The 24,674-nt window shown below is 37.3% G+C and overlaps 3 protein-coding genes across 4 annotated transcripts; 1 reads left to right on the top strand and 2 right to left on the bottom strand.

The window, feature by feature from the left end:
- Window positions 1-1,313: 1,313 nt before the first annotated feature.
- On the bottom strand, window positions 1,314-20,471 carry LOC146461955 (EEIG family member 2-like). 2 transcript variants are annotated; one of them, XM_085086328.1, is made up of 12 exons: window positions 20,242-20,471; window positions 20,024-20,144; window positions 16,815-16,844; window positions 12,054-12,170; window positions 11,877-11,923; window positions 10,513-10,839; window positions 9,094-9,125; window positions 8,315-8,394; window positions 5,409-5,479; window positions 4,657-4,688; window positions 2,893-2,968; window positions 1,314-2,420 (listed from the first exon to the last, which is right to left on the bottom strand). In XM_085086328.1, exons 1-12 carry the CDS (start codon window positions 20,373-20,375, stop codon window positions 2,387-2,389), a joined length of 1,101 nt encoding a protein of 366 aa, XP_084942454.1. In that variant the 5' UTR covers window positions 20,376-20,471; the 3' UTR covers window positions 1,314-2,386. The 2 variants fall into 2 exon arrangements, with proteins under 2 accessions (XP_084942454.1, XP_084942456.1); XM_085086330.1 differs by having other exon boundaries at window positions 10,567-10,839.
- Window positions 13,741-15,031, top strand: LOC146461956 (uncharacterized). Its single transcript, XM_085086317.1, has one exon. It carries the CDS (start codon window positions 13,741-13,743, stop codon window positions 15,028-15,030), a length of 1,290 nt encoding a protein of 429 aa, XP_084942443.1. The 3' UTR covers window position 15,031.
- A 2,312-nt stretch (window positions 20,472-22,783) lies between the features above and the next one.
- LOC146461954 (uncharacterized) lies at window positions 22,784-24,670 on the bottom strand. Its single transcript, XM_085086294.1, has 2 exons — window positions 24,511-24,670; window positions 22,784-24,244 (listed from the first exon to the last, which is right to left on the bottom strand). Exon 2 carries the CDS (start codon window positions 24,230-24,232, stop codon window positions 23,660-23,662), a length of 573 nt encoding a protein of 190 aa, XP_084942420.1. The 5' UTR covers window positions 24,233-24,244; window positions 24,511-24,670; the 3' UTR covers window positions 22,784-23,659.
- Between the last annotated feature and the right edge of the window lie 4 nt (window positions 24,671-24,674).

Here is a 24,674-nt window from a genome sequence, read left to right as displayed (position 1 = left end):
TAATTTTGTTAACATCCTCAAACTACAACCTATGTTAAACACATAATAATAATAAGGCAGCGACTTCTCTTAAACGAGCGAGCAAATAGACAGTCTCGGTATAAATCGCCTTGCATCTAGTACATAACGAATGAAAAGGCTTGGCTCCCGGTGAAGACTTTAGAACCAGCTAAAGTGCTTTCCATAAAAGAACCTAGATCCATTTCGCTTTGCACATACAGTGCAAGTCACTGCCTTGACACCTTTCCCACAAAAACAACACGCGCTGGTCCCCAATATTAAAATTTCTACACTTAACAACGGCCAAGAAACTTCAAAACTACACAACGTTACATAATACGTTTCACTTTCTAAACTTATCACGCGTGTTCGTGGATTCTGCACTAGCCACAGCACTGCTAGAGTTAGAGAACAAGAAAACAGCAGAAGAACCAAAACCAACCGAAAATCAGGTCGTCCACGTTAGGCAGAAGTTCTGCGAGTATATCATTTGGTTTTGGTCCTGTATTACTGCGCTCTGTGACTGGTTCAGCTGGTTGGCAAAGTTCGCGCCATTTTCTCAACCAATGAAAAGCCAAACCCAAACCGATCGTAACTTGGTTGCATGTACTTTCCCGCGCTTTATGTCGGTTACATGTATTTGCTTCGAATTCTGATTGGTTCATTGTGCTGTTTACGTCTGTTGTGATAGGCCAGCTATTGGCCAGGGTAATCACCTTGGTTTTACATTTTTACGACACTCAGTTGAAAACCGTTCGAATCAGACGTCATTACACTTGGTTTGGCTTTACACTTGCCACAAGAAACATAGCTTGCCCCTAAAGCCACATATCCCTACACGTTGGAAGAGAAAATTGAATAAATATAATTATCACGCCTCATCCCGCAATCACATTATTTTAAATCTCCCAAGAAGTTCAGTTAATTCCTGCAGGAAGCGTTAATAAGTTCTTTTATCGAAATCTTTGTAATCTAAAAATCTTGTACTTTCTTATACATAAGTCTAAGGTATTCTTTCTTTGGAGTTAATGCATTTTAAATCTAGTATTCTCTGAGTGAGTTGCAGTAAGTTTAGTTCATAATTAAATTTATTTAATAAATTATCTTCGAAATAATAAATTGGATACAACTCAAACAGTTAAGTAGATACGAAAGCGTCTCCTTGGAATTTCATGTTGTAAACCTTGACTGTCCATGTAATTGACGAAAATCATACGAAAAAAAATATTCCCCGTTTCAAACTTATCTTGCACAAATAGTTGAGACGCTCACTTGAGAATTGCGTTTGATAACTTTTCTGAATTTCAAACTCCCCCCCCCCCCCCCCTCTTCCCCCAAACCCGTTGAAAAAGGGTGCTAAAGGGGAATGAGCGGGGAGAAGGAAGATTGCAAATGGTCATTAATTTTTCCTTCATCCAACAAGTCCCCATTTATCCCCAAAAGCCGGTTCTAACAGGGACGCAAACAGCTGTGTGTTCCATAGCACCTCAAATACTTGCTATGTTTTTTAGCTGATTACATGTAATATTATATGAAGAAACCCTCCACTCCAATATTAGCCAGCACTAAAACACAACTCAGCGAGAAAACAAATCCAGTCACCCTGATCCACCAGGGAGCTGAAGATGACCGCATCCAAGACACCAGCTTGAAAATTTCTGTTTTCACACTTTGCTGTGTTTTAGATCAATGCTTATTCATTGGAGATTGGTTTCCATAATTCTGCCTTTCAGTTGCCAAAACTAATAAATGAAAGCCACTAAATAACTAGTGCTCTTTTGCCACCCCCACATTGGTCCCTACAAAAGTAACATCAGATTAACCAAATCTACAAGTATGACGGGAGAATCAACCTATTTTAGGTTAATTATAACTAGTCAAATCCTGAAAGGTAATAGTTTAAAATTATTACGAAAATAAAAGCAAAAGAGCATTAACTGAACTCAAAAAATAACTCTGGCATCACTTAAAAGAATAATTATTATAACGTGGAAAGCTCAAAATGAAAGTAGAAAATTCAAACATTAACCTAAAAAAACTGAGTTACTGTCAGGCACAGATCGTATCTAGTTTAAAAAAATCATACTATATAAGCAGCTTCTCATTAGGACAATTTTCTATACATCACACCTCATTATCCACTGGGTGTGACAGACTAAAAAATTCTACAGTGGCGTATATTACACTTAAGCACTAAATATTCTAACAATTGTTGATGCAGAGCACATATAAAAACTCTACCATGAGCTTGCACACTTCAAAAAGGTTATTTATATTATTTTATCCACACTGCGTAACGTTACAAAAATGGGATTGCGGTTGTCACCATTATTACCATCCAAGTTTGTAGGCTGTTCACTGATGCTGTGTCCAGACCATAACTGTGTTACAATGTTCTGTACTTGTCTTCTGGAATGGCCCTGGAAGATGAGGCACATACACAAAATAATAAAATAAAGAAAATTGTTTGTCCTGGAAAACCAATAAGTTGAACAAAGGATCAGCTGGTATCAACTGGTGACCAGCATTAAAATATACATACTATATACACAAATCAATACAGAGCGAGTTAAAATGTAGTTCAAAATAATCATCGAATAGAACAATGGAAACATTAACAAGCTAGATTTGAACTGTTTCCATGAAGTCAATGGACTGTCAATATCGTACGTGAAGTCAATGAACTGTTTCCATGAGTTCGTATACTGTAAACTCTCAATATGACCCTGAGCCCCACACCGATATCGCAGAGGTCATTGGTCCAAAATTGGTTCAAGCCTGCATTTTTTCAGGCTTTCCTTTTGAGGATCTTTCTTCTATTAAATCTTTCATCTGCAGTTCAAAATATGTGTTTCATATATTCATATTCATGAAGTCAGTAATGGTACAAACCTGCTGTATCCAGCCGGTATTTGTGTTCCATCGCTTGCAAAGAACATGCATAACTGATTAGCTTGGAGTTCATCACCTGATGGTCCACAAACATATGATATTGTTGAATTAAATTGATGTTACATCTTATGTATACAATCTTTAGGGCGATTTACACAGTACAACTTTGTCGCATGCAACAAGCTTTCGACAGGACAATGACATGAAGTGTTTCATGTAAATCAAACCAATAACTCGCTTACGACTGTCGTGTATGTCACAAAAAATGACGTACGACAATTGTAGGTATAAGCAACGTTGAATGATAATAGTTGTGTACAATTTTTTGCATGACGCGAGTAGTGCGCGCGCTAGAAATTGCATGCGACAGTCGTAAGCAAAAGTTGTACTGTCTAAATCGGCCTTCATGATTCTTGAAAACAATAACAATAACAGGAAAAAATTACTTACATGTAAGCTTTATTGATAAATGAGTAATTGAAGAGTGGACCAGAAGAACGTCCAAAGTACTTTTCAATGTTTTTTCGTTTTACTCAAAAGTAGCTGAATTTTTTCAGGTGAACTTTCATTTAATAAAAATGAATTGTGGTTTTGCCCCCATTTTCTTCCCACTCGTTTATGCTTCATTTGCCAGAAAAATGTTACCCAAATACAAACTGTACCACAATAGGCTCCCCAACCACAAAATCAACCCACAAACCCCTCAAAAAAATTTATAATAGTAATAAAATAATAATAATTATAACAATAACAATAACAATAACAATAACAATAACAATAACAATAACAATAACAATAACAATAACAATAACAATAACAATAACAATAGCAATAGCAATAGCAATAACAATAATAATAATAATAATAATAATAATAATAATAACAATAATAATAATAATAATAATAATAACAATAATAATTCCAACTACATGAAAATGAGAAGAAGAGGCAAAACAGCAGGCGGGGTTTGGAAGTGGAGCAAGGGTCATTCACACCACTAGTTTTTACAAGCACAGGTGGAATGGCCGATGAATGCAAGAGATTCCATAGCCGCCTTGCAGAGCTACTTGGGTTAAAGAAAGGAGATGACTACGCGACAACCATTTCTTGGATAAGGGTAAAGGTATCCTTTGCCATTCTACAATCAGCCTTGCTGTGTCTCAGAGGAACCAGGAGAAAGAGAAGAGTAGCCAATATGTCGGACATTGACATTAAATCAGAAAGTGCGCAAGCCAGAATTTAAGTAGTGACTTTTTTGTCAGTCTGAATTATTTTTAGATAGTCTTTATTTATTTATTTTTTATTAACTTTTAAATACATGAATCTAAAGGAAGGCATCTTTCAAGGCATCTCCCGTTGCCCAGAAGGAATACCCATGCTTGCAATACCAGAAACTTAAACTCTCTAAGTTTTTCTGGATAGTAATAATAATAATAATAATAAAATCTAAGTTATTAACATATTCCAAGCTATTTACAAGTTAAAAGTTCTAATTTTAAAATATCCAACTGACAGAAAATTTGCTAAGAAAAGTTCGACACATTAAAAAATAATTAGCAATAAAGCTAAAATTATACCAAAAAATCAGCCAGCAAAACTTCAGAGTAAAAATCCCAAGACACACGTGTTTGACTTAAAATGGTTGGACAATAATAATAATAATTATAATAATAATTATAATAATAATGTTAGGCTTAGGGTTTAAAAATCAAAATCAAAATCTTCAAGTAATCACGCTAAAAAGCAACCAAGAATAAAACTTACCAGAGGGATTTTCATCTCCTGAAAGATTTTGCCTGGAAAAAATAATGGTACAATATTGAACACACTGCTGTAAAAGAGTCTTATCTCCAATGGACGTAACAAAGGAAAGGAAGACAACAAATAGATTTCAGGTAGCTGAACTAATACACACATCACAAAAATTAATATTGAAGGGCCCAACACACAACTGGCCTATCAATAATGCATCTTTTTGCACAGATTTGCCATCAATCCCTTAAAAGACGTTGCCCAAGATTTTTTCACCCTTTGTTTGGAGTAAAAAACCCATGATTATGGGGCAGACAAAGTGAATTTTTTTTTGTCACAAAATGATACAGTAAACAAAAGGATAAAATATCAAGACAACCTTTCCTAAATGGAATTGAAGGCCGCGTGCAAAAAATCCAGCAAATGTGAGCTAAAAAATGCAATGCAATCTGAAAAGCACTAAAAAAAATATTTAAAAAATTACTTTTTTTAAGTGTTGAAGATTTTAGCGCTGTAGCACTAAATGGGGACACTATTAACCATTGAAATAAATATGCAAACTAAAAATAGCATTTTGTTAAAAATCACAACTGGTGGGAATTATTAGCAAATCAGTTGGCTATTTACAAAGCGTGGCCTTGGAGCGGGACTTGAACCTGGGGCCTCCAGATTACACGTCCGGCACCCCTTAATCACTAGGCCATGCCGCCTCCCACGGTCGGTTATGCCATCAGCCATTCAAATAAAACATTACTTCAACTCACCCACTAAAAATTTGTTCAATTACAGCATCTGCATTTACTCTGTTGTGGCTTGATCTCTGGTCATCATGTTTCTAATAAATATAATTATCAAAAAATATATGAAAGAAATGTTTTGTACCTGAGTTTTTCAGTCAGTGACACAGGCATACTCAGAAAAAAAGAAAATCCAAGTTCTCCCATGTCATTTATTCACCAGGCATACTGTACAACATAACTTCAACAACACATTAATAATTCATAAGCCCACTGACCTATCAAATGGTCGATAATACATCCCCCACGCAGTGATTTTATACCGATAAACCTCCTCTTTGTTAGTATGCGGTGTAAACACTCCTCATTAGTATGTGGTGTTTCATCAGCTGATAAAACACTCCTCATTAGTATGCTGTGTTTTTCCCGTATGCTAGTTTCCAACGTTCACAAAAGTGACACATGCTTTTCCAGGAATGTTTTTGAAGCCGTTCAAAACTCGCAGCACGTGTTTTATTGGGCCTAAAACCACTCGGCTGTGCATCGTGGTTTTAAACCCAATAAAACACCCCTGCTCATTTTTTAAACATTATATCACATCTCTTTCATGTATTCCACTCATAGCCATTCAAATCCTAGCAGTATGCATGCAGGGAGTTTGTCACATGAATCTAGTTTAATGGCCTTAGCCTCCAAAGGAGAACTAGAAATTGGAAGGTCATAGGTTCGACTCCTGGTGGGAAAACTCAGATTTTCTTTTTTCCAAGTATGCCTACATGTTACTGACTGAAAAAAAAAATACATCTATCACACCAATACAAAAAAAGTTCTAAAATTGCAGTAACATTGGAAACTTATTATAATGACTCTGCCCACTTACACTGTACCATCAACTGCGTAAAAAGCCATTACATTTGAAGAGCTGAGAGCATAACCGACTTATGTCGAATTTTAGCCCAGTTTTCGATTTCGCTCGGATTTGTCCCAATTTTTTCTCCCTGGTTTTGAAAACATTTCGCGGTTTTACAATCGTGTACAAAACTCCTTGAGAAAACCAAACACCAACAGCGCAAAAACCACTTGCTTACTATTTCTCTCTTGTTAATTCTACCACAGAACTTTACTTCTCTCTCCCACTCCCTCCCCCTATACAATGACAACCGAAAACAGATGTAGAAACCACTCACTCACTGTTTCTCTCTTCTTAATTCTACCACAGTTATTTCTCCCTCCCCCCCCCCTCCCCCTTATGCAATGTTGATTTGGAAAGTGATGCTTGCCAGGAGACTGTTCGTGACCCAGAAAACAACATTGAGTTGGGGGGGGGGGGGGGAATTGTGGTGGTTTCCTTGTTTACTAGTGAGCGTGCTTGGAAGGGTAATGTTGTTAGAGATGTTGTCCACGTCGTACTCATCGGTTAAGAAGACTCGGACCGCGTGTTCTTGTTGTAAGGTAACCGTGCATATTTGGGAAGTGGAAACATTGGAATGTAAGTTACGGCTTTTGGTCAGCCAAGTCCTATGGTGCATATTTTCGCTTTGTGCATTAACGAAGTCAAGAAAGTTACTCTTTTTAGCTGTCGGTTAAGTGTGGCGCAAATAGCTTTTGCGTGATTTCAACAAAATGCTAGTTCCAATTTTGTATTTTCCTTTCGGGGCGATAAAACCAACTAGTAGCATAACGAACTTCAAGCAACACTGTCACATTATTTCATTAACATGGTTGTAACTTTTCACTTAACCGTAAGGGAAAATAACTGCATTTCATACAAAGACCGGTCTCTTGAAAGCCAGTAAGGCCGTAAGTCACGCAGTGCGTGACATAGAACTAGTTTTCTTTCAATGCGTAACAGTTCTCGCTTATTCAAATCGTGTTGCAGGAAAGGAAATGGTTTGTTTCGAGATAAACTTTTCTCTCAATGAAAAACCGATTTGTTGCCCTTCTATTCTACCCCTTTTGATCACAGCAAAAGTGCGTCTTAATACTTTGGCAACAGTTCTCGCCCATTTCGCAATAAAGAAACTAATTGAATTTTGAATTATTTTTACGTAATGGGGTGAGAACTGTTGGAGACTAGATTTCCTCTGTGAAACACCTTCAGGAAAGCATTTCAACATGGCGATCTAATGATAAACAAAGCATTTACATGCTGGCAAAGGTAAAACATTGCCAACGAACATATATAAATGACTTTTTAGTGGTGAGAACTGTGGCCGAGAAATGTGCGGACATTTTGATGATGTATTGTATCTGAGGTGTGTTGCTTACATTCCTGCCACGCACGTAGTAGTTTGCAACAATCAAATGAAGTGTAACAGAGTTCTTTTCGTTTCTCCCGCGAGAAAGACAGCTTTCGTGTGCCGTGGTTCAAAGACAACAAGTTTATATTTAATACAAATATTAATAGTCAATGCATTGTCCTTTTGGTCATCCATAGTGACTATAATGTTATCGATTTTTCTTTAGAAGATGGTAACAATTCCCAATGGCATTAATATGAAACACAAATCGGCGGGAAAAAATACTGAACAATGTTTTACAATCGAATTGAAGTTCACATGCAAAAATTCGGACAAATCCGAGCAAACTCGAAAAACAGGCTGAAATTCGACATAAGTCGGTTATGCTCCCGGCCCTTCATTTATCTTTTATGTGAGAGGGCTTTAAAGATTCAATTATTCTCCTTATTAGATTCTCCTTATTAGTATGCAGTGTTTAATGTTTTTCTTGATGCTAATTTCCAATGTTCACAAAAGCATCATTATGAACTCTCTTGACACACGCTCTTCCAGGAATGTTTTTGAAGCCATTCAAAAAACTCGCAGCATGTGTTTTATCGGGTCTAAAACCACTAAGCTGCACCTCGTGGTTTGAAATCCCGATAAAATACTCCTACCCGTTTTTTAAACCTTAAGTATGTAATGTGTACCCACCTTCCAACTGATTCTTTTGCCTTGCCTCTCTGGGCCAGGGGATAACGTATGCTCTGAACCACAGAAAGCTGTGTCATTTGCTTTTGGATTGTCAAGGTTGCTACACTTTCCAGTTTTAAAAAAAAGGAGTGATAGCTTTAAAAAACTGCTGGGAACAACAATGCAGCAATGTAACAATGACGACAAAAAATCTCAAGCTTGGGCACCATTTCCAAGATGTCATTCAGATCCTTCCAAAAAGCACCACACTCCTCTTTGAAGGCATTTTTGATAATACATTCAACTCCCTTTATATTGCAGACAACCTCGGGACTGCAAGTTAGTGTCCTTAATAGCAAGAGCATTTTGAACAGTCAAACGCCTGTAATTTATTTTTGCAGGGGATTAAGCTGCTCTCCATATTATCGGCATCTCTGCAATAGCCAGGTGTCTGATAGGCAAGAGTCAACTATACAGGTAAGTGCCCTTACACCAAGAAGTTTTAGTATTATATAAATGCCTCTAATAAGTACACCTGCCTTAAGAGACTTGTGATTGATAACAATAATAGCAAGCTATTGATATATAAAAAAAGTAAAGTGCATTCTGAGATCTGCTTCAAAGGCACATGTTCAACTGAGCTTACCATATTGTTCATGGACATAAGGTTACAGCTGTAATCTTGATATTGTTTATATGTTATTTGTCAAATCAGAAGCAGGTGCCTACTGTAACTAAAGAGTGCCCTTCCTTTCAAAAAAGTGTCTGTACATGGACATGTATTTAAATGGCAAGGATACAGCTTGCTTGTCCCGATTCTGAGCCTTGTTTCCTGGTCAAAGACAAAGCAGATTTGATGGTAAATGTAGTTAGAATTGTCAGCAAAAAAAAATTTACAAAAGTCACACCAGTATCATTGTAATGAATGAATAAATGAATTAATTGATTAGGAATCTTTATTTCTGAATTGCCTCATTCTTGTGGCTTGTAAAGTCATAGCTTAGAAGTGAGGGACTCAAGCCTATCATAATGGTGCTTTTAACAATCAAAGCTACCAAATCCAATGAAAAACTACTACAATTGTGTCTGTACTTAATTTGAATGAGTTACAGTGTATTATGGAGGTAAAGCTGGGTTTCACAAGGCTGTCAAGCAACCTGCACTACCCGCGGCGAAGCATAGGTGTCCACAGTAATTTGTGAAAAAGAAACATTAAGTCTGATTGACAACAAACTTTCAAAGCAAAGAAAAATGTGGTAAAATTAACAAAAAGCTACTGGTTAATACAAACAAATGACTACTGTAAATAAAAATTAACTCTAATAAAAGTAATGCACGCTCTAGTCACTGAGAAAGGAAAATTTCAAAAATGTAAAAAGAAAATATTTAAAGGGACTATCCCATCTTTTCATGAACTTCAAGTTACAGTGTAAACATCAAATAACGAAAAAATGTTTTTCTTTATGAAAAATTTGCAGACTAACATTGTCAATAAATTACTCTTCATAGTACTGCCCTGAAAACCATGATAATAATTATAATTATTTTTAATAGTTCTTTAGATGTGTCTGATTGTAGATATAAATAGCAAGGATAGAAAACCAAATGCAACCTAAAAACTGCCCTGTGTAGCAGGTGTACTCAGGGAGGTGGAGGGGGAGTGAGAAAAAGTGAGAGGAAAAAGGAGGGATTGGGTCTCCATTTTTTTCTATCACTTTCTCTCATGCCCCCTTCCCCCTCTCCAATTATGCCTCCCACACAGGCCGCATGAAAACGTTTGACCAATAACTCAATTCTACCAGACTGTGACTGTCTTCCCAAATATGCTAAAAAATAATAATTTTGTTATGGTTTGCCGTTGTTTTGTAAACTCCCTTGTACCTGCTTCTTAGGCTGGATTTTTGCTAGCAATGCAAGCACAAGCACAAGAATAAACAGAACAGTGCAAACCCTTAGAAATACAAGGTTAGTGTTTGCCTTGCATTATAAAGAACTTATATGGATCCTTGAGCTTATGCTTGTGTCTGTATTGCTTCAGGAAACCAGGCCTTAGTGTTCTAAAATTATTTCTTGGGTGAAGCAGTGCTTTGACATAAGACGAAGAACAACAACACAGACTGAACTGTCAGATAGTCCCTTTAAAAACACAATATATCATGCCAAAAGAAAACTGAAAAGTGCATGGTTGAACAGTATGCAACACCTCTCTTAAACGATACCTCCTACTAGATCTGCCTTCCAAGCTTGATGAAAAAGAATGACCCGTAGAGTACCCGGATATCCGTGACAGTTGGCTGATGCTCCGGTTGTGGTTGTTATAGGCTGGTTCACTGAAGCTTCGTGAATGTCCAGGAGTGAATGATGCCTTGTCAGGATCACTGCCAGCAGCTTCCTGGCACTCGGATGCACTATCTGAGACGCTGTTGATAGTGCCCTTCCTTGCCTCACTCCCTGAACTAACGGTACTTACTGAGTCATGGTCGGAATGTGGCGCTCTGTTTTCAGCAGTTTCGGTGATGACTTGGTTATGTGAGGGTGTGTGTGGTCTGCATAAACAAAACAATTTAGTTATACCACAAGGTCACTAATTTCGGCTGAATTTAAGGTTGCCATGTGTGTATATTGGTCAGTGAGAACTGATGCCTTTTTAATAACACCTCCAAAAATTTACAAAAAATGGAAAGCAAGGTGTCGATTTGTTAGTGAAGCCAAAGTAGGCCCTATTAAAGGGCCTACTTTATCATGAAAATTTTATGTCATATCAAAACCCATAAATGTTTGTCTGACAACAGAAACAAAAAATAATTGTCTAGTTTTGTTATAAGTTATCACCCCAGTGTAATAAAACTGTCGATTAGCGCCCCTGGCCAGAGAAAGAGTAGGTCGGAATGGATTAAAACTTGAAAAATACTGTATTAGGCTAATGTGTTTCAAGTTTTTGCATTTTTGTTTCAAAACTGCGCTAAATCAGAGTACGAGTTGTTTCTGTCAAGAATTGGGTTGATTTCTCTCATCTCGTTGTTCTAGAATTACTTTGTAGCAAAGTGAAGGTCTTATTTCACCATTTTTTAACAAAAGAGGTCAAAAACCTCATGATATTTCCCCTTTAAGGTTACAAACACTGGACAAGTAACATGTATGGCATCAAAACTGGTAACAGTACATGATTTAAGACTGCAACATATTATGACTTATATTAATTACTTGAAAAGACACTAATAATAATATTTTATTGTAATTGCAGCCCCAGATAAACAACTTGAATTTGCGAGCATTAACATGAAAAGATATACGTCATCCACTCTTTGAAAACTCTCCAAACTTAAACAACAATCTATTCTAATGCACAAAGCACTGTTTAAATTTCAAAGTGACCAGTTTATAATCTGTACATGTAACTTTAAAATGCAAGGGAACAATTCCCGTGAGGTCAACTCTCAGAAATTAAGTTCCCACATTAGGGATTGGTGTGTAATGTTGGAGCCCATGCATAGACAGCAACATAGCGATATTTACCACTGAAATACTGTAGTGGGCAGAGCCAAAAGGCTGTTCCAGATTATACAGTGAAACAAATACTTACACTTTGAAGAGTGGATCTCCAGATGTCAGCTGCATGCTAACTTCAACCTGTAGTGAAAAACAAAATAACCTTGCTTCATGTGTACACAAAATTTTAAAAATTGCTTCACTGATATATGCCAAGTATTTTAAATGTACCTTCAGTTGACAATTTCTGTTATTTCAGCAAATAAGATACCTCAAGAATAGAGTTGTCCTGTCGTAGGGTCTTATCTTCATATCCCTCTAAAATGTATTTCTTGGTAGTAGAGGCTGAACCCGCAAACTCTGCTAAATTAACGTCCACAAAGCCGAGCTATTGAATAATTACAAATAAATATTAATAAAACATAATAAGTTTTTTATTATAATAACAAATTTATTACTGAGTGGACTTCAGTAGATATGATGAAGCATTGGCATCTGAATGACATAACTGAAACAACCTTGCAAAATTTTAATAACAACTTCCTTACAAACGCACGTAGCACAAAAATGCTAATTATCACACACAGCAGATACACTGTAAAAGAAATCCACGCTGCAAATTGAAGTTATTTTTACTGTTATAGAAAAAAAAAATGAGAACGATGTATTATTCAGTAAGTGACACAGGCATACTTGGTAAAAAATCTGAGTGCTCCTATCAGGAGTCGAACCTAAGACCTTCCCGATTACTAGTTCGGATGTTCTACCACTGAGCTACGGAAGACTTGTCGGAGCTAAGGCCATTAAAATAGGTTCATGAGACAAAGCAAATGTCTTACATCTGTACATGGTATAGATGCAAGACATTTACTTTTGGTTATAAATTATTTGAATTAGCACAACTGTACTGTATGCCTCATTTTTCTTATTAATAACGGTTAGGCAAGAGTAGATCATGCAAATATTCCACTGCAGGGGGCAAAATTGCTGCCCTCTGGCCAATTTTTGACAGAGCTGTTCGCCTGTTTACATGTACCAAGTACCTTCTTTGCACTAACATTTACAAATTGATGAAGTATATTGGAGGGTGCAGAGAATCCAAGTTGAATACAGGATTTCTAGCATTAGAATTTAGCTCCCAAACCAACACGCCAATAGTGTGTGTGCGGACACGTGACCCTTGATTTACCGTCCGCCATGTTGGAGGACCACTTTGATGGGTTTTCCCTTTGTTTACCATTCACAGTGCGGGCATCGCGAGTGCTTTCAAGATATACCTCGCATTTTCCTTTCCTTCCTTGTGAATTAAAATCGGAAAGGTAGCTAATTTACAGTGCCCTTTTGTCATTTAAGGTATATTTCAACCACAAAGCCCCTTTATATCGATTTTTTGAGCCCTATTTTTTTCAATTTCTAAAACCGATTATTCCGCACACTTTGTTTTGTCGGCCCGATTACTTTTAAATTTGAAAACATGATCCCGGTGTTGAAAATCGGTGAAACTAATAAAAATTGGTTTTAGTGCAACAGTTTCTTATAAATTGGGATCATTTTCATTTTTCGACATGACTACGAGTGAAGAAATCATGACAAAAAATTGTAAAATCTACCAGTCTCACGGCGTATCTCTGCGCGATTTGTCTCGGTTCATTGATTGCACGCTACAATTTGTCCGCCTGAATTTTTTTATTCGAATTTAAATGGTTTCTATGAGAAAAATTGCCTTGATCCACGCGCGTTTCAGTGCAAGCAGCCTTCGAACGATCAAACTAGAGTGTGAATTGGTCTTGTTGATATAATGCCGTCGTTTTGTTTAATTGTTGGTTGTGGGAACAAAAGCGACAAGTGTCCGAATGTAGCGTTTTGCCGTGTTCCAAAAGTTTTAACAAACCAAGGAGAACAAACGGAAAGATTGTCATCAGAAAGACGTACTCTTTGGTTAGCGGCAATCAGCAGAGATGACCTCGACAGAAAAGATTTTAGAAAACTACAGAGTTTGTGGGAAACATTTTATCAGTGGCAGAGCAGCCCAACTTTGGGATAGATTCAATCCCGATTGGATCCCAACTGTGCACCTTGGTCACGAGAAAAAATCAATCGACGAAACAGCAAAATCACAAGCTAATCTGGAGCGTAGTGCCAGAATCAAGGAGCGCAGAAAACGTAAAGCCGAAAGAGAAGAAAAGGAAAAAGTGAAAGTTATGAAACTGGCGGAGGCTAGCGAGCCAGTTGAAGCGTTAATTGATGACATCGAAGATATGAGAGAGTTAAAATTAAAACATGTTGCCACAAATACAGACGAATCTGCCTGTCTAGCTGGTCGGCAGGGGGCGCCAGGACAAGTTTATGATGAAGAGTATTTTTGTAATGATGATGACAAGGTCAAATTTTACACTGGATTGCCTTCATACGAGATTTTGATAAAAACATTTTCCTTTATTGCTCCTCACGCAACTAGGCAATTCTCCCGTGCTCGCTTAAGCAAGTTTCAAGAATTTATTATGGTCCTTATGAAATTACGGCTAAACGTACCTCACCAGGATCTCGCCTATCGGTTTGGTGTATCTCGATTTGTTGTTTCAAGAGTCTTCAATTCATGGATCGAGGTAATGGATATTCGCTTGTCTCCTTTGATAGTGTGGCCTGAGCGCAAAGACCTTCAGAAAACCATGCCGAAATGTTTCATAGATGCATTTGGTCTAAAAACAACTGTGATTATCGACTGTTTTGAGATTTTCATTGACAGGCCTACCAATTTGCTGGCAAGGGCACAAACATTTTCTAATTATAAGCACCACAACACCGTTAAGGTGCTCATTGGCATTACCCCCCAAGGATCAATTTCATTTGTCAGTAAAGCATGGGGTGGTAGGGCACCAGATAAGTTTGTAACTGAAAACTCTGGCTTGTTGCCTGGAGACTTAGTTCTTGCAGACAGAGGGTTCACTGTCCATGAAAGTGTATGGTACTACCAGGCAAGCTTAAATATCCCTGCTTTTACCAAAGGGAAAAGTCAGTTAGATCCAATCGATGTGGAGAAGACAAGAAAAATTGCAAACGTACGAATACACGTGGAAAGGGTGATTGGAGTTTTGAGACAAAAATACACTATTTTGCAAAGTACATTACCTACAGATTACCTCACATGCAGGAAAAAAGAAGAGAAGGAAACCCCTTTGATTGATAGAATCATCAGGGTATGTTCTGCATTAGTGAATCTGTGCCCTCCAATCATACCATTTGACTAAAACTCACTCTTTGTATGTGAACTAAACATGGCTTTGCATTTCAATTTGGTAGATTTATTGAAAAAATAATTGATAATGCTCATAATTCTAGGGTCATAACATTAATGCAATGCTATAATGTCCTGATTGACATTGTCCCTTATTTTATCAGATATCAGAAATATTGCTGTAAGGTATTTTAAACATCTTCTAATTTCAACAAACTTAGATTCATGTTGAAAATTTTAAAACTCTCAAGATCACTGTAAACATTGCCACGTTTGACATAAGAGTCAAACTCTTTCGCATCAATGCAGTAGGAACACTTAACCTCACCCAACCCAAGGCCACAACAGTCATAGGAACAAATGAAATCGGGAGTGGCATGCAAAAATGGGTAATCTTTGTTTATGAATGTACCACACTTGACTGCTTTAAAGTTGTTATGTTTTGCCTTCATCTGCTTTTCATATTCAGCGATTGCCACTGTTGCCAACTCTTCATGTTTGCAGCCATGCCTTGTAGCTGCAGAAGGGAAGTTAAACACGTCGGGATAACAAATTGTTTTGATAAGAGATTGTGATGGCTGTGCAGGATCAGTGTGACATGCTGCATGCCATTGAGATGCACCAATTCGTCTAGCCCTGTGATGATAGAAAGCACTGCTTTTTGCTTGGTTTATGGTTTCTTTCTCAATCATTTCTATTCGCTCATTTGTGAGGCTTATTTCAACTTTGTAGCACTGTTCTAGTAGCTCAGTATAATTAAGGTTTATGTATTTCTCATCAAATAAATCTCGGATAGATGGTATCCCTCTCGTTTTGAAATAAATTCATCTGCATATGTTCCTACTAAACTTAGACAAACAGGTTTGACTTTGCATTCATTGAGAGAACTGTACAACTGTTCAAGTTCATCCTTAGTTGGTTGCTGCACTGACCCCTGTACTGTAGGTGATTCTTTTATCCCTGTAGAGGATTGATCACTGTTATCATTCTTGCCGCACAAACTAAGATCGTTTAAAGACTTCTCCAGGCTGCCTTCAGTTTTCTTGCTGAGGAAAAGTTGATGTCATTAACTCTGGCGTAATCCGCCTTTTCAACATAACTTGGCAAAATCCAGCCACACTTAACCTGCGTTCACGCTAACCTTCCGTTTTGTCTGGTGACAACTTCAAGATAGAATAGTACACTTGCTATATGTGAGCAACACTCACCCAGGCCAGCCATACACCCTGCACAATGTGCTGACATCACAGTACCTTATTCGTTTGTTATAATCCACAATTGCACTGTCTAGTGGTTCATTCAGTCTCTGCAAATGTCTTACTTTGGCCAACACCACAAACCTCTTGTTAATCATACATCCAAGGACACTGGAAATGAAGCCACTAACCATCTGGTTGTAAGCTTGAAGGCTTCTGTAAGCTTTAAATTGTGCGTTGGAATAAATCTAGTATCGAGCACAAGATACGAAAGTAAGTTTTAAATCCATGGATTCAACTGGTGGAAGGCATTTCTCGCTCAACGTTTTAGCTGGGATGAGAAGCGGATCTATACCAATCTCAGAAATTTTATCGAGATACCTATATTTTACCTTGCCTTCAAGATTTTCGCTATAATTTGAGAGCATCAGAGGCTCAATCCCTGTTGTTTCAGTCGCCATTTTGATTAGGTAAGTCCTCCAACATGGCCGCCAGTAATTTTGTGACGTCATCCGCACACACACTATTGCCACCTCTTGGACTGCCCTTACAAGTTTCTACTAAAATATTATTCAATAAATGATAATTGGTGAGTACTTACTTTTATATGAGCTTTGCCACCTTTTGTTTCCTTTAAGAAATAAATAAAAAAACACTAAATTGATATAATTAGCAGTCACACAACATATTGTTCTATCTTCCACCTCTCCAAACAACCTAAAATGCCCACCTCCACCACCATCATGCAAAAATTCCTCCCATAATAAGACCTAACATAATGAAGCTGCTAAAAATGAAAAAACATTGCTTCTTTTAGTTATTAAGATAGGCCTTACAGCTTGCTTCTTCATATTGTTTCTTGGTGCAAAGTGATCGGTGTCAACAATAGTCTAATACAGCATCAGCTGATTGAAGCACTCAAGGAATCACTAAATTAAATACTTTTCAAAAAATACCCCTTCAATATCAATATCATCTTTGATTGAAGCACTCAAGGAATCACTAAATTAAATATTCTTCAAAAAATATCCGTTCAATATCCGTGTGATTACTACGCTGCAAAAGTGACCTTAGCAATTATATCTCCAGTATACGTACGGCAATAAACCATCAAATTATAAATGCCAGTGAACATTCAAGAGTAATGTAATTACCTTGTTCGAAATACGTATCTTAAAAAAACTTTAAAAGACAAAATTATAAATTAAATTGAAACACTGACCACAATTTTAATTAAACACAAAAATCTGATTTTTAACTAGCTTTTACACTGAGGCATATGTGTTACAGTGTACGTTGACTATATTATTGATAACATTACTTGTCCTTTAACACAAATTCCGCAAACGACCATGATGAAAACCTATCTGAGTCATATTTATTAAGCTGACATGTTTTATAAACAGTACTAGAATTAAGTCCCTCAGAAAATATTTACATAAGCCAAGGAGCCACGGATGAATTGCAAGACCATCTAAGATGGTCCATGTAGTCCATGTACCTTTGTATATCAGGCCTGGGGGTGGGGGGAGGGGAGGTGTATGGTTTTTGAGCAATTTACATCTGAAATGTTAAGCATAGATTCTAACCATTTCAGCCTAAAAGTCTAAAAATGGATATGAATTCCATAAAACTCCCTCTGAAAAAGAGTAAAGCAAAAAAACAGGGTTTGGACATCCCAACAAAAAATTCCAAGGAGTCCCCCCCCCCCCCCCCCCCCAAAAAAAAGAAGAATCAGGCATGTTCTTAATTATAATGTGTAAAAATAAATATCACCAATGGATTAGTCTGGTGAATTTAAAGTGGCACAGTAGACAACCTGTCTGACATTTTGTGTGCCTGGGTGCACTTTCAAATAATTCATTAACACATACCACAGGTACCTTCAGGGCATGAAAATAATTTATTAACTTATTTAGTCTGACAACTACATGTAGCAAACTGTTCACTTGTCATCACATTTCCTTCCACTAAGGAAATAATCAATATATCTTTTGTGTTTCAAAAAAGCTGTGTATGCAGAGAAATACAATTAACAGTCTGAATAAATAGTTTATTTCCTATTTTTTTTTTTCCATCAATACATAAGTTACAATAATTATTGGCATGTATAGATGGGAGTAGGAGGTATCCCGCCTTTGATCATTTAATTAAGCTAATTTTAACCTATGTATTCTTTAAAGATGGAATCAACAGAATTCCTAGTAGGTCCATCGCTACAGTGACAACGATAAACAAGGACAAAGTTCTCACTGATCATGAGATTATTTTAGCTGTTCTTTGGATTAATAACAGACAACATAAAATGTTCTACTCAAAATGACTTTGCAGTTTACATTCACTGAGGTAATTTTTCCTTTTTATAACAGCCTAAATATAAAATCCTTCCTTATTTGCATCACAATTAGGGGAATGTGAACTCGACTCACTAAACTGCTAAAATCATCCTCAACGGTACTATGATGCAAATTCAGAACTTCAGGATCAAAGGACACAGGTGACATTCAGGGCTACGTTTAATTAAATCTCAATCAATGGAGATAGACAATATTGATAATTTCGTTCCACCAAGCTATACAACTAATTAGTATGTGTTTTCACAGGACATGGAAGAATAATTAAAACAATAAAAAATATTTTAATTTCTAGAAAAAATATTTTGTAAATTTTGAAAATAGGAAGAGACTGATTTTACTTCAACTTGCTGAAATCCAACACACTGAAACAGGAAAACAAAACTTCAACCGCAAAATAATTAAATGACGATAACGGAACCAACAAAAAACATTTCCTTTACACAGAAAACTTGGAGCACTGCTGATAGCAGTCACGTGAATTTCCAAGTAATTTTCAACATCAAAATTTTCAATGTATACACAAACCTTATACACGTTTAGACTTTACTCAATGCTTATGCATTCGATGAAACATTTTTCAGAGGGATATAGTTTTATTGTGCGGTCAAATGGCTCGAAGTCTTGACATTTTCGGAAGCCACATTAATGTCCCACTCCGCTGGCAAATATAAAAGAAAAATTATTGCACGATCGATCACTTTAAAATTTTCATACTTTTAATTGTTCCGGAATGATCAAGATGCTAAGGAGTTATTTCTGGTCGCATCCGTCGATCAACGATTGAGCGACATTTCACCCCGTTCACTGATTTGCATTATAAAAAGTTAAATTAAGCGTAAATATTCAAGCTTTACCAAGTCGCTCCAGAATTAACACATTACAAAGCACGGCACTTCGCTAAGGAAACGAACGTGTCAGCAAATTCGATGTTCGAATTGTAACATAAGCTTATTTAAAAAGAATAAATAAAGAAAAACTAGACTTGGGTCTGAATTCTGGCAGCAATTAGGACAAAACTAACAAAGTTCTGAGATCCTGGTATTTTTATTTTCACGTCAAAATACACAACACATTTTTCACTGGGCAATATTGATCTGGCGAATCTAAAACCCCGCAGAAAATGATTAGAATTTTTACAGGACTTAAGGATCTTCTTCTTATGGACCCATGAATTAAAGTTACTTTGGCAAGAACGGCTTTTTATCCTCAATATAAATCTATCTAGTTGCAGGTGGTCGCTTTCACACCAAAACCACTGCGGGTCGGAGTGAAAGAAATTGCACAACAGGGGAATTAAGCATCACTAACAAACCAAGGAGGAAGAAAGCTAACAGCCTTCAGGCAAGGCAAAACTGTTTAATGAAGAACAACTTGATGAAGCGATCGAATAGATTCGTGAGGATCCTGGAGATTAAAAGCGAGACGTTCTCAAGTCGATTTGCAGTAATCCTACCTTTCGAATTGAGACTCTGTAGTTGCACGCATCTAAAACCCCAGTAGAAGCACTGGCCGTCATTTTGCACGAAAAGTTAACGTCCGTTCCCCACTTCACGCAGTGGTTAGAGACTTCCTCCCTTGAAGAAAAGAAAAAGATTAACACAAAGCACAAGTGGACAAAGAATCATCGTTGAACAGACCTGTTCTTTCACACAGTTCTCAGCAGCATAATACCTTGTTGAATAGCTCGTGAAACTTCCACCTTCCAATAATCTCATTTTGGCGAAAAGGACCCCGCTCACGAACGGAACACTCGACAGCTCATGCAACTTGAAATTCACGTCAAACTTAAACTTCTTCTTCTTCATATTTGTTTATTATCCCGGGCTTCTACGATTGCGTTTTCTCTTCCAACCCGCCGACGACATTTTTCACAACATCAAAACACATCTGTCTCAAGACTAATCCCATAATGCTCTTCGTTTAAAACGGAAGTCAGAAATATTAAATTACTTCCGTTCCAGCTGAAACAAAAATAATACGCGTTTCGATTCAAGTGCTCTCTTTGGGCGACGGAAGTGCTAAATTTCTTGAAATGAACTAGTTCTAAAAAACGGTTTTACGTTAAAAAGATAGGTCCAAATGATTTTAAGCAAAATAAGAACGAAGTGGCTCTAAATGTACCATGAAACATGTAGGACTATTTACAGTAAATCTTCACTGAAACCAAGGAAACAAGCCTCTCGGTATTCAATTTGGCTTTTTATAGCTTAACAACCAATCAAGAATAATCACATGACACTAAAGAAACATATCACACGGTAATTGAAAGATAAAAGAGTTCAAAACTTACGTACGGCGTGTCTCACATGAGTTTCACGCAAAGATCAGCATGACTGAAAACTGCTGAAAACAGCTGATATAAATAATATTAAGAAAAAATGATGACTGATGCCGTGATACTATACTGGTTATGACTACTTGTAAGTGCTTCAAATTCCAAAAGCAGCAAGAAATATTACGCTAGTGGCATTAAAAAGCGGCAAGTTTTCCAAGTTCACATTCTGCATTAACTGCAACTACTGGTGGCAAATACAATTTTATGGACCGGAAAACAAAAAAGAGGATCCATGATCTGACAAATAATTTTCATGTGAAAAACAAGATTCTTCCTAACTAGACGTTACATAAAAAACTCTGAACTTTAGAGCAGAATGTCAGTTATTCTAAAAACTAAGAAATGGCCAATCAAGGTAGAACCGAGATCCTTTAGAATATTAATGAGGCATCCCGATGACGTCCGATGTGGCTAGGTTTGACCAACCAAAAATAATCTGCGATAATGAGACACCCTGGATCTCCAAATATTATCACTTGGGCTTTAATATGCATAAAAAGAAATAGCTATTAATCTGTTTCCTGTTTTATTCAGCCTTATGTCCCAACCGAGACAAAGAGCCAGATTTAAGGTTGAGATTACTGTTTTTATATGGAGGGTTAGCATGAAGATAACTGATAACATATGCTGAAAAGTTTAACTAACTGGGTAAGAAAACATGTTAGCTGAGATGTCTAAACTTTGCCTGATCTAGTTTAGTGCGAATAACTTGCCGGGAGAACAAGTTGCTTCTTGAAAAGCTGTCTCTCAAAGTCGTGAGGTCGTCATAAGATTATAACCAATGTTGATCATGCGTCAAGTCTCGGAAAAGATTGGAATCACTCGAAAGCTCTTCGAAATCTTCGGATAATTCTCGACATTGTTCGGGTAACGAGAGGGACACTGTTGATACGAAACAGGTGAGAAGTGAAAGTTACTGAAATCAGTCAAAATCAACCGATCGCTGTGAAATACCCCTTAAATTTTAACTTACAGCTGCATGAGAATCCAGCACTCTCATGCAGACCCTGATATGACTACAGTCGAACCTCCCAAAAGCGACCACCCAAAAATCCAAGTTTTAGTGGTCGCTTACGGGAGGTGGCCGCTGATGAGAGTCGACCAGAGGGGGTCTCTTCCGAGAACAGCATCTCCGTTATTAGAAGAGAATACTTTTCCTAGTTACAACTTTTACATTTTCCTAGTTACAATACGATCAGTGCTAGACCCGTGCTAAGTTGTCAACAAAGGTTCCTCGTAAATTCTGAGTAGCGTTGTACATACAGCAAAGATGGAGATCAGACCATGTGTCAAGTAGTCGCTTACAAGAGGTTAAAAACACTGAAAAATTATAATACTGTCACCTCAAAAAGTGGTCACGGTTAATTATGAGGGGTAGTCGTTTACGACACGTTCCAACCATAGGGCTTTGACTGGGAAAACGTTGGTGTTTTGGATAGGTGGTCGCTTATGGGAGGTGGTCGCTTACGAGAGGTGGTCACACATGGATGCTCGACTGCATTTGAAAGCTAGGTACAACTGAATTCCGGGTGAGAGGTGTGAGCCTGGCAAAAGTGTGAAATAAAATTACATCTTTTTTATACACCGATACAAACTTCCCTCACCGAAGCTCTACAGTGTCCCTGCTGCTCACAGCTTCAGTCAAGGCATCAAGATGGAGGGTAATTTTGTCTGTCTTTTTTATTTTATTTTTCTAATAAGGACCTTGGCACTGTTCAAGACATACAAATGAATTTCTATAGCTTTTAAGAATTCTTCTGGTCAGAAACATTCACCAATATCTCTCAAATCGTTTTTGCTCCTTGGTTATATAAGCGGTTAATTTCCCAAAATTGCCAATGGAAAGAACCGTTCCGTTTAATTCCTCAACGGAACAACTTGTTTTTTTTGTTTTGTTTTGTTTTTTTTTCATACAAATGGATGCGCTCGAGAATTAATTGTATTGTTCCATTTTGCGGAAAAATCTCACCGGTCTTCCTATACAATTAAAAAGCGCTCCCCGTTTATGAAGATTACAGGAATTCATGTAGTCGTGTGGTTATCTGTATATCAGATTGGAGCGGGATATGGTTGACAGGACGGCGGCATAAAAAAAAGTGAGACAAACGCTTTATTTCATCTTCTCAGTTAATTTTCAGCTGCTCGTCTCCATATCCAGCCAAGCGCACAATAAACCCATAATTAATTATAAACAGGATAATTGAACAATATACCTAAGAATTAATATACCCTAAATAAAACTACCTAATAATTTCCTCATTACAATTATATAGGCATCGGCACTTTGACGGTTGAGACAGCTAGGCTTAAAATTTGCTTTACCCAGTAGCAACTTGTGTGTTACCTTATATTAATTGAATGAAATGAAAGTGTGTCTCGTTCAAGCTTCTAACTCAATACACAAACATGAGTATTAACATTGTTAGCGAACCATAAACTACTTTGATTCACATGCATGACTAGAGTTATTGCAAGAACCAAAATTATCAAGATAAGGAGCTTATTTTACGATCAAATGGTAATCGACCTTTAAATCTTAAGAGTAACTAACGGTTGTATGTTGCAGACATTAAAACAGCAAACAAAACAAAAAAACAAATAACAACAACAACAAAAAAAGAGTTGCGGGAGAGTACATGGTTAGCTTTCAAAGGAGTAAAGGACATAAAGCTTTAAACTGATGATGAAGATCCAATTAAGGGGCCGTAAAAGGAAAAATGTCATTTAGACCCGTGTGATTCCATGACAAGTCCTCTAATAATGAAAATGTAAAAACCGATCGTTAAGTGGTTCATCTTCCAGCAATTCCTCGTTAGCTGCAGGTACAAAGGCGTAGTCATAGCGAACTGGGCATGGAGAGGCATCAATTTTGACTGTCTGTTGACGGACTTTTCTAGAGTGAGTGTAGGACTTGACCATGCTTCTCAGGCGCTTGATTATCTGTAGAATACTTGCAAGAGTGCAGTATGCAAGGTAAACTAAAACTGCCAATCCACTGCCAAACATCAGTACCGGGAACATGACAACAAGGAAAGAAGCAAACGCCACTGCGAATGTTCCTGTAAATACCATAACCGCGCTCATCGCGACCACCAGGAAAGAGCTTGAAACGAAAACAGCAAAGACCACGAATGGCAGGAATCCAAGCATCGTGAAAACAGCCAGAAACAGAGAGAAGACTGGATGATTTTGGATAAATTCCTTGAGTCGTCTGAGGGCGCGCATTGCTTGGCAGTTCTTCAGGTTGACCACGCGCTCTTCAAGCGGTACTCGGAGATTGAGGCCCAGCGACAAAAACATGGACTCGATATCTTCAAGCCTCATCATGGCTCGAAAACACTAAGATGAACAAGAAAAGAGGTTAGAATGACTGAAAAGATTTTAATTAAAGACGGTCCAGTTAAAGAACTTTATCAGATTTTAGAAATAAATTTCAAACTTTTGATCGATTGGCAATAACTCTTTCAAGATATATTGGCTAGATTTTTCTGTCTCAATGATCTGTGTATGTTACAATTGTCCTTTGTAGATGCCTCCACAGGCTGCAAAATTAACATGCGCACGCAGCTTGAGTGTTTGTTTAGTGCGCTCGGATGGTATCTTACCTGTTTCCAGTCCTTCAGCCAAAGCCAATCGTTTTCCGCAAGCGTTACTACTACAGTAATAAGGTCTGGTTTTTAGCCAAATAGTTTGAACAAATACTGCAAACTTCTCGATAAGCGTTCCACCTAACGATTCCACTCATTACACTGATTTGATTAAAAGCATT

This window comes from Pavona decussata, unplaced genomic scaffold (genome assembly GCF_977016875.1).
Source record: "Pavona decussata unplaced genomic scaffold, jaPavDecu1.1 SCAFFOLD_193, whole genome shotgun sequence".
In the NCBI taxonomy this organism is placed as follows: domain Eukaryota; kingdom Metazoa; phylum Cnidaria; class Anthozoa; order Scleractinia; family Agariciidae; genus Pavona; species Pavona decussata.
The sequence above is the reverse complement of the archived record's forward strand: the minus strand, read 5'-3'. Positions and strand labels throughout refer to the sequence as shown.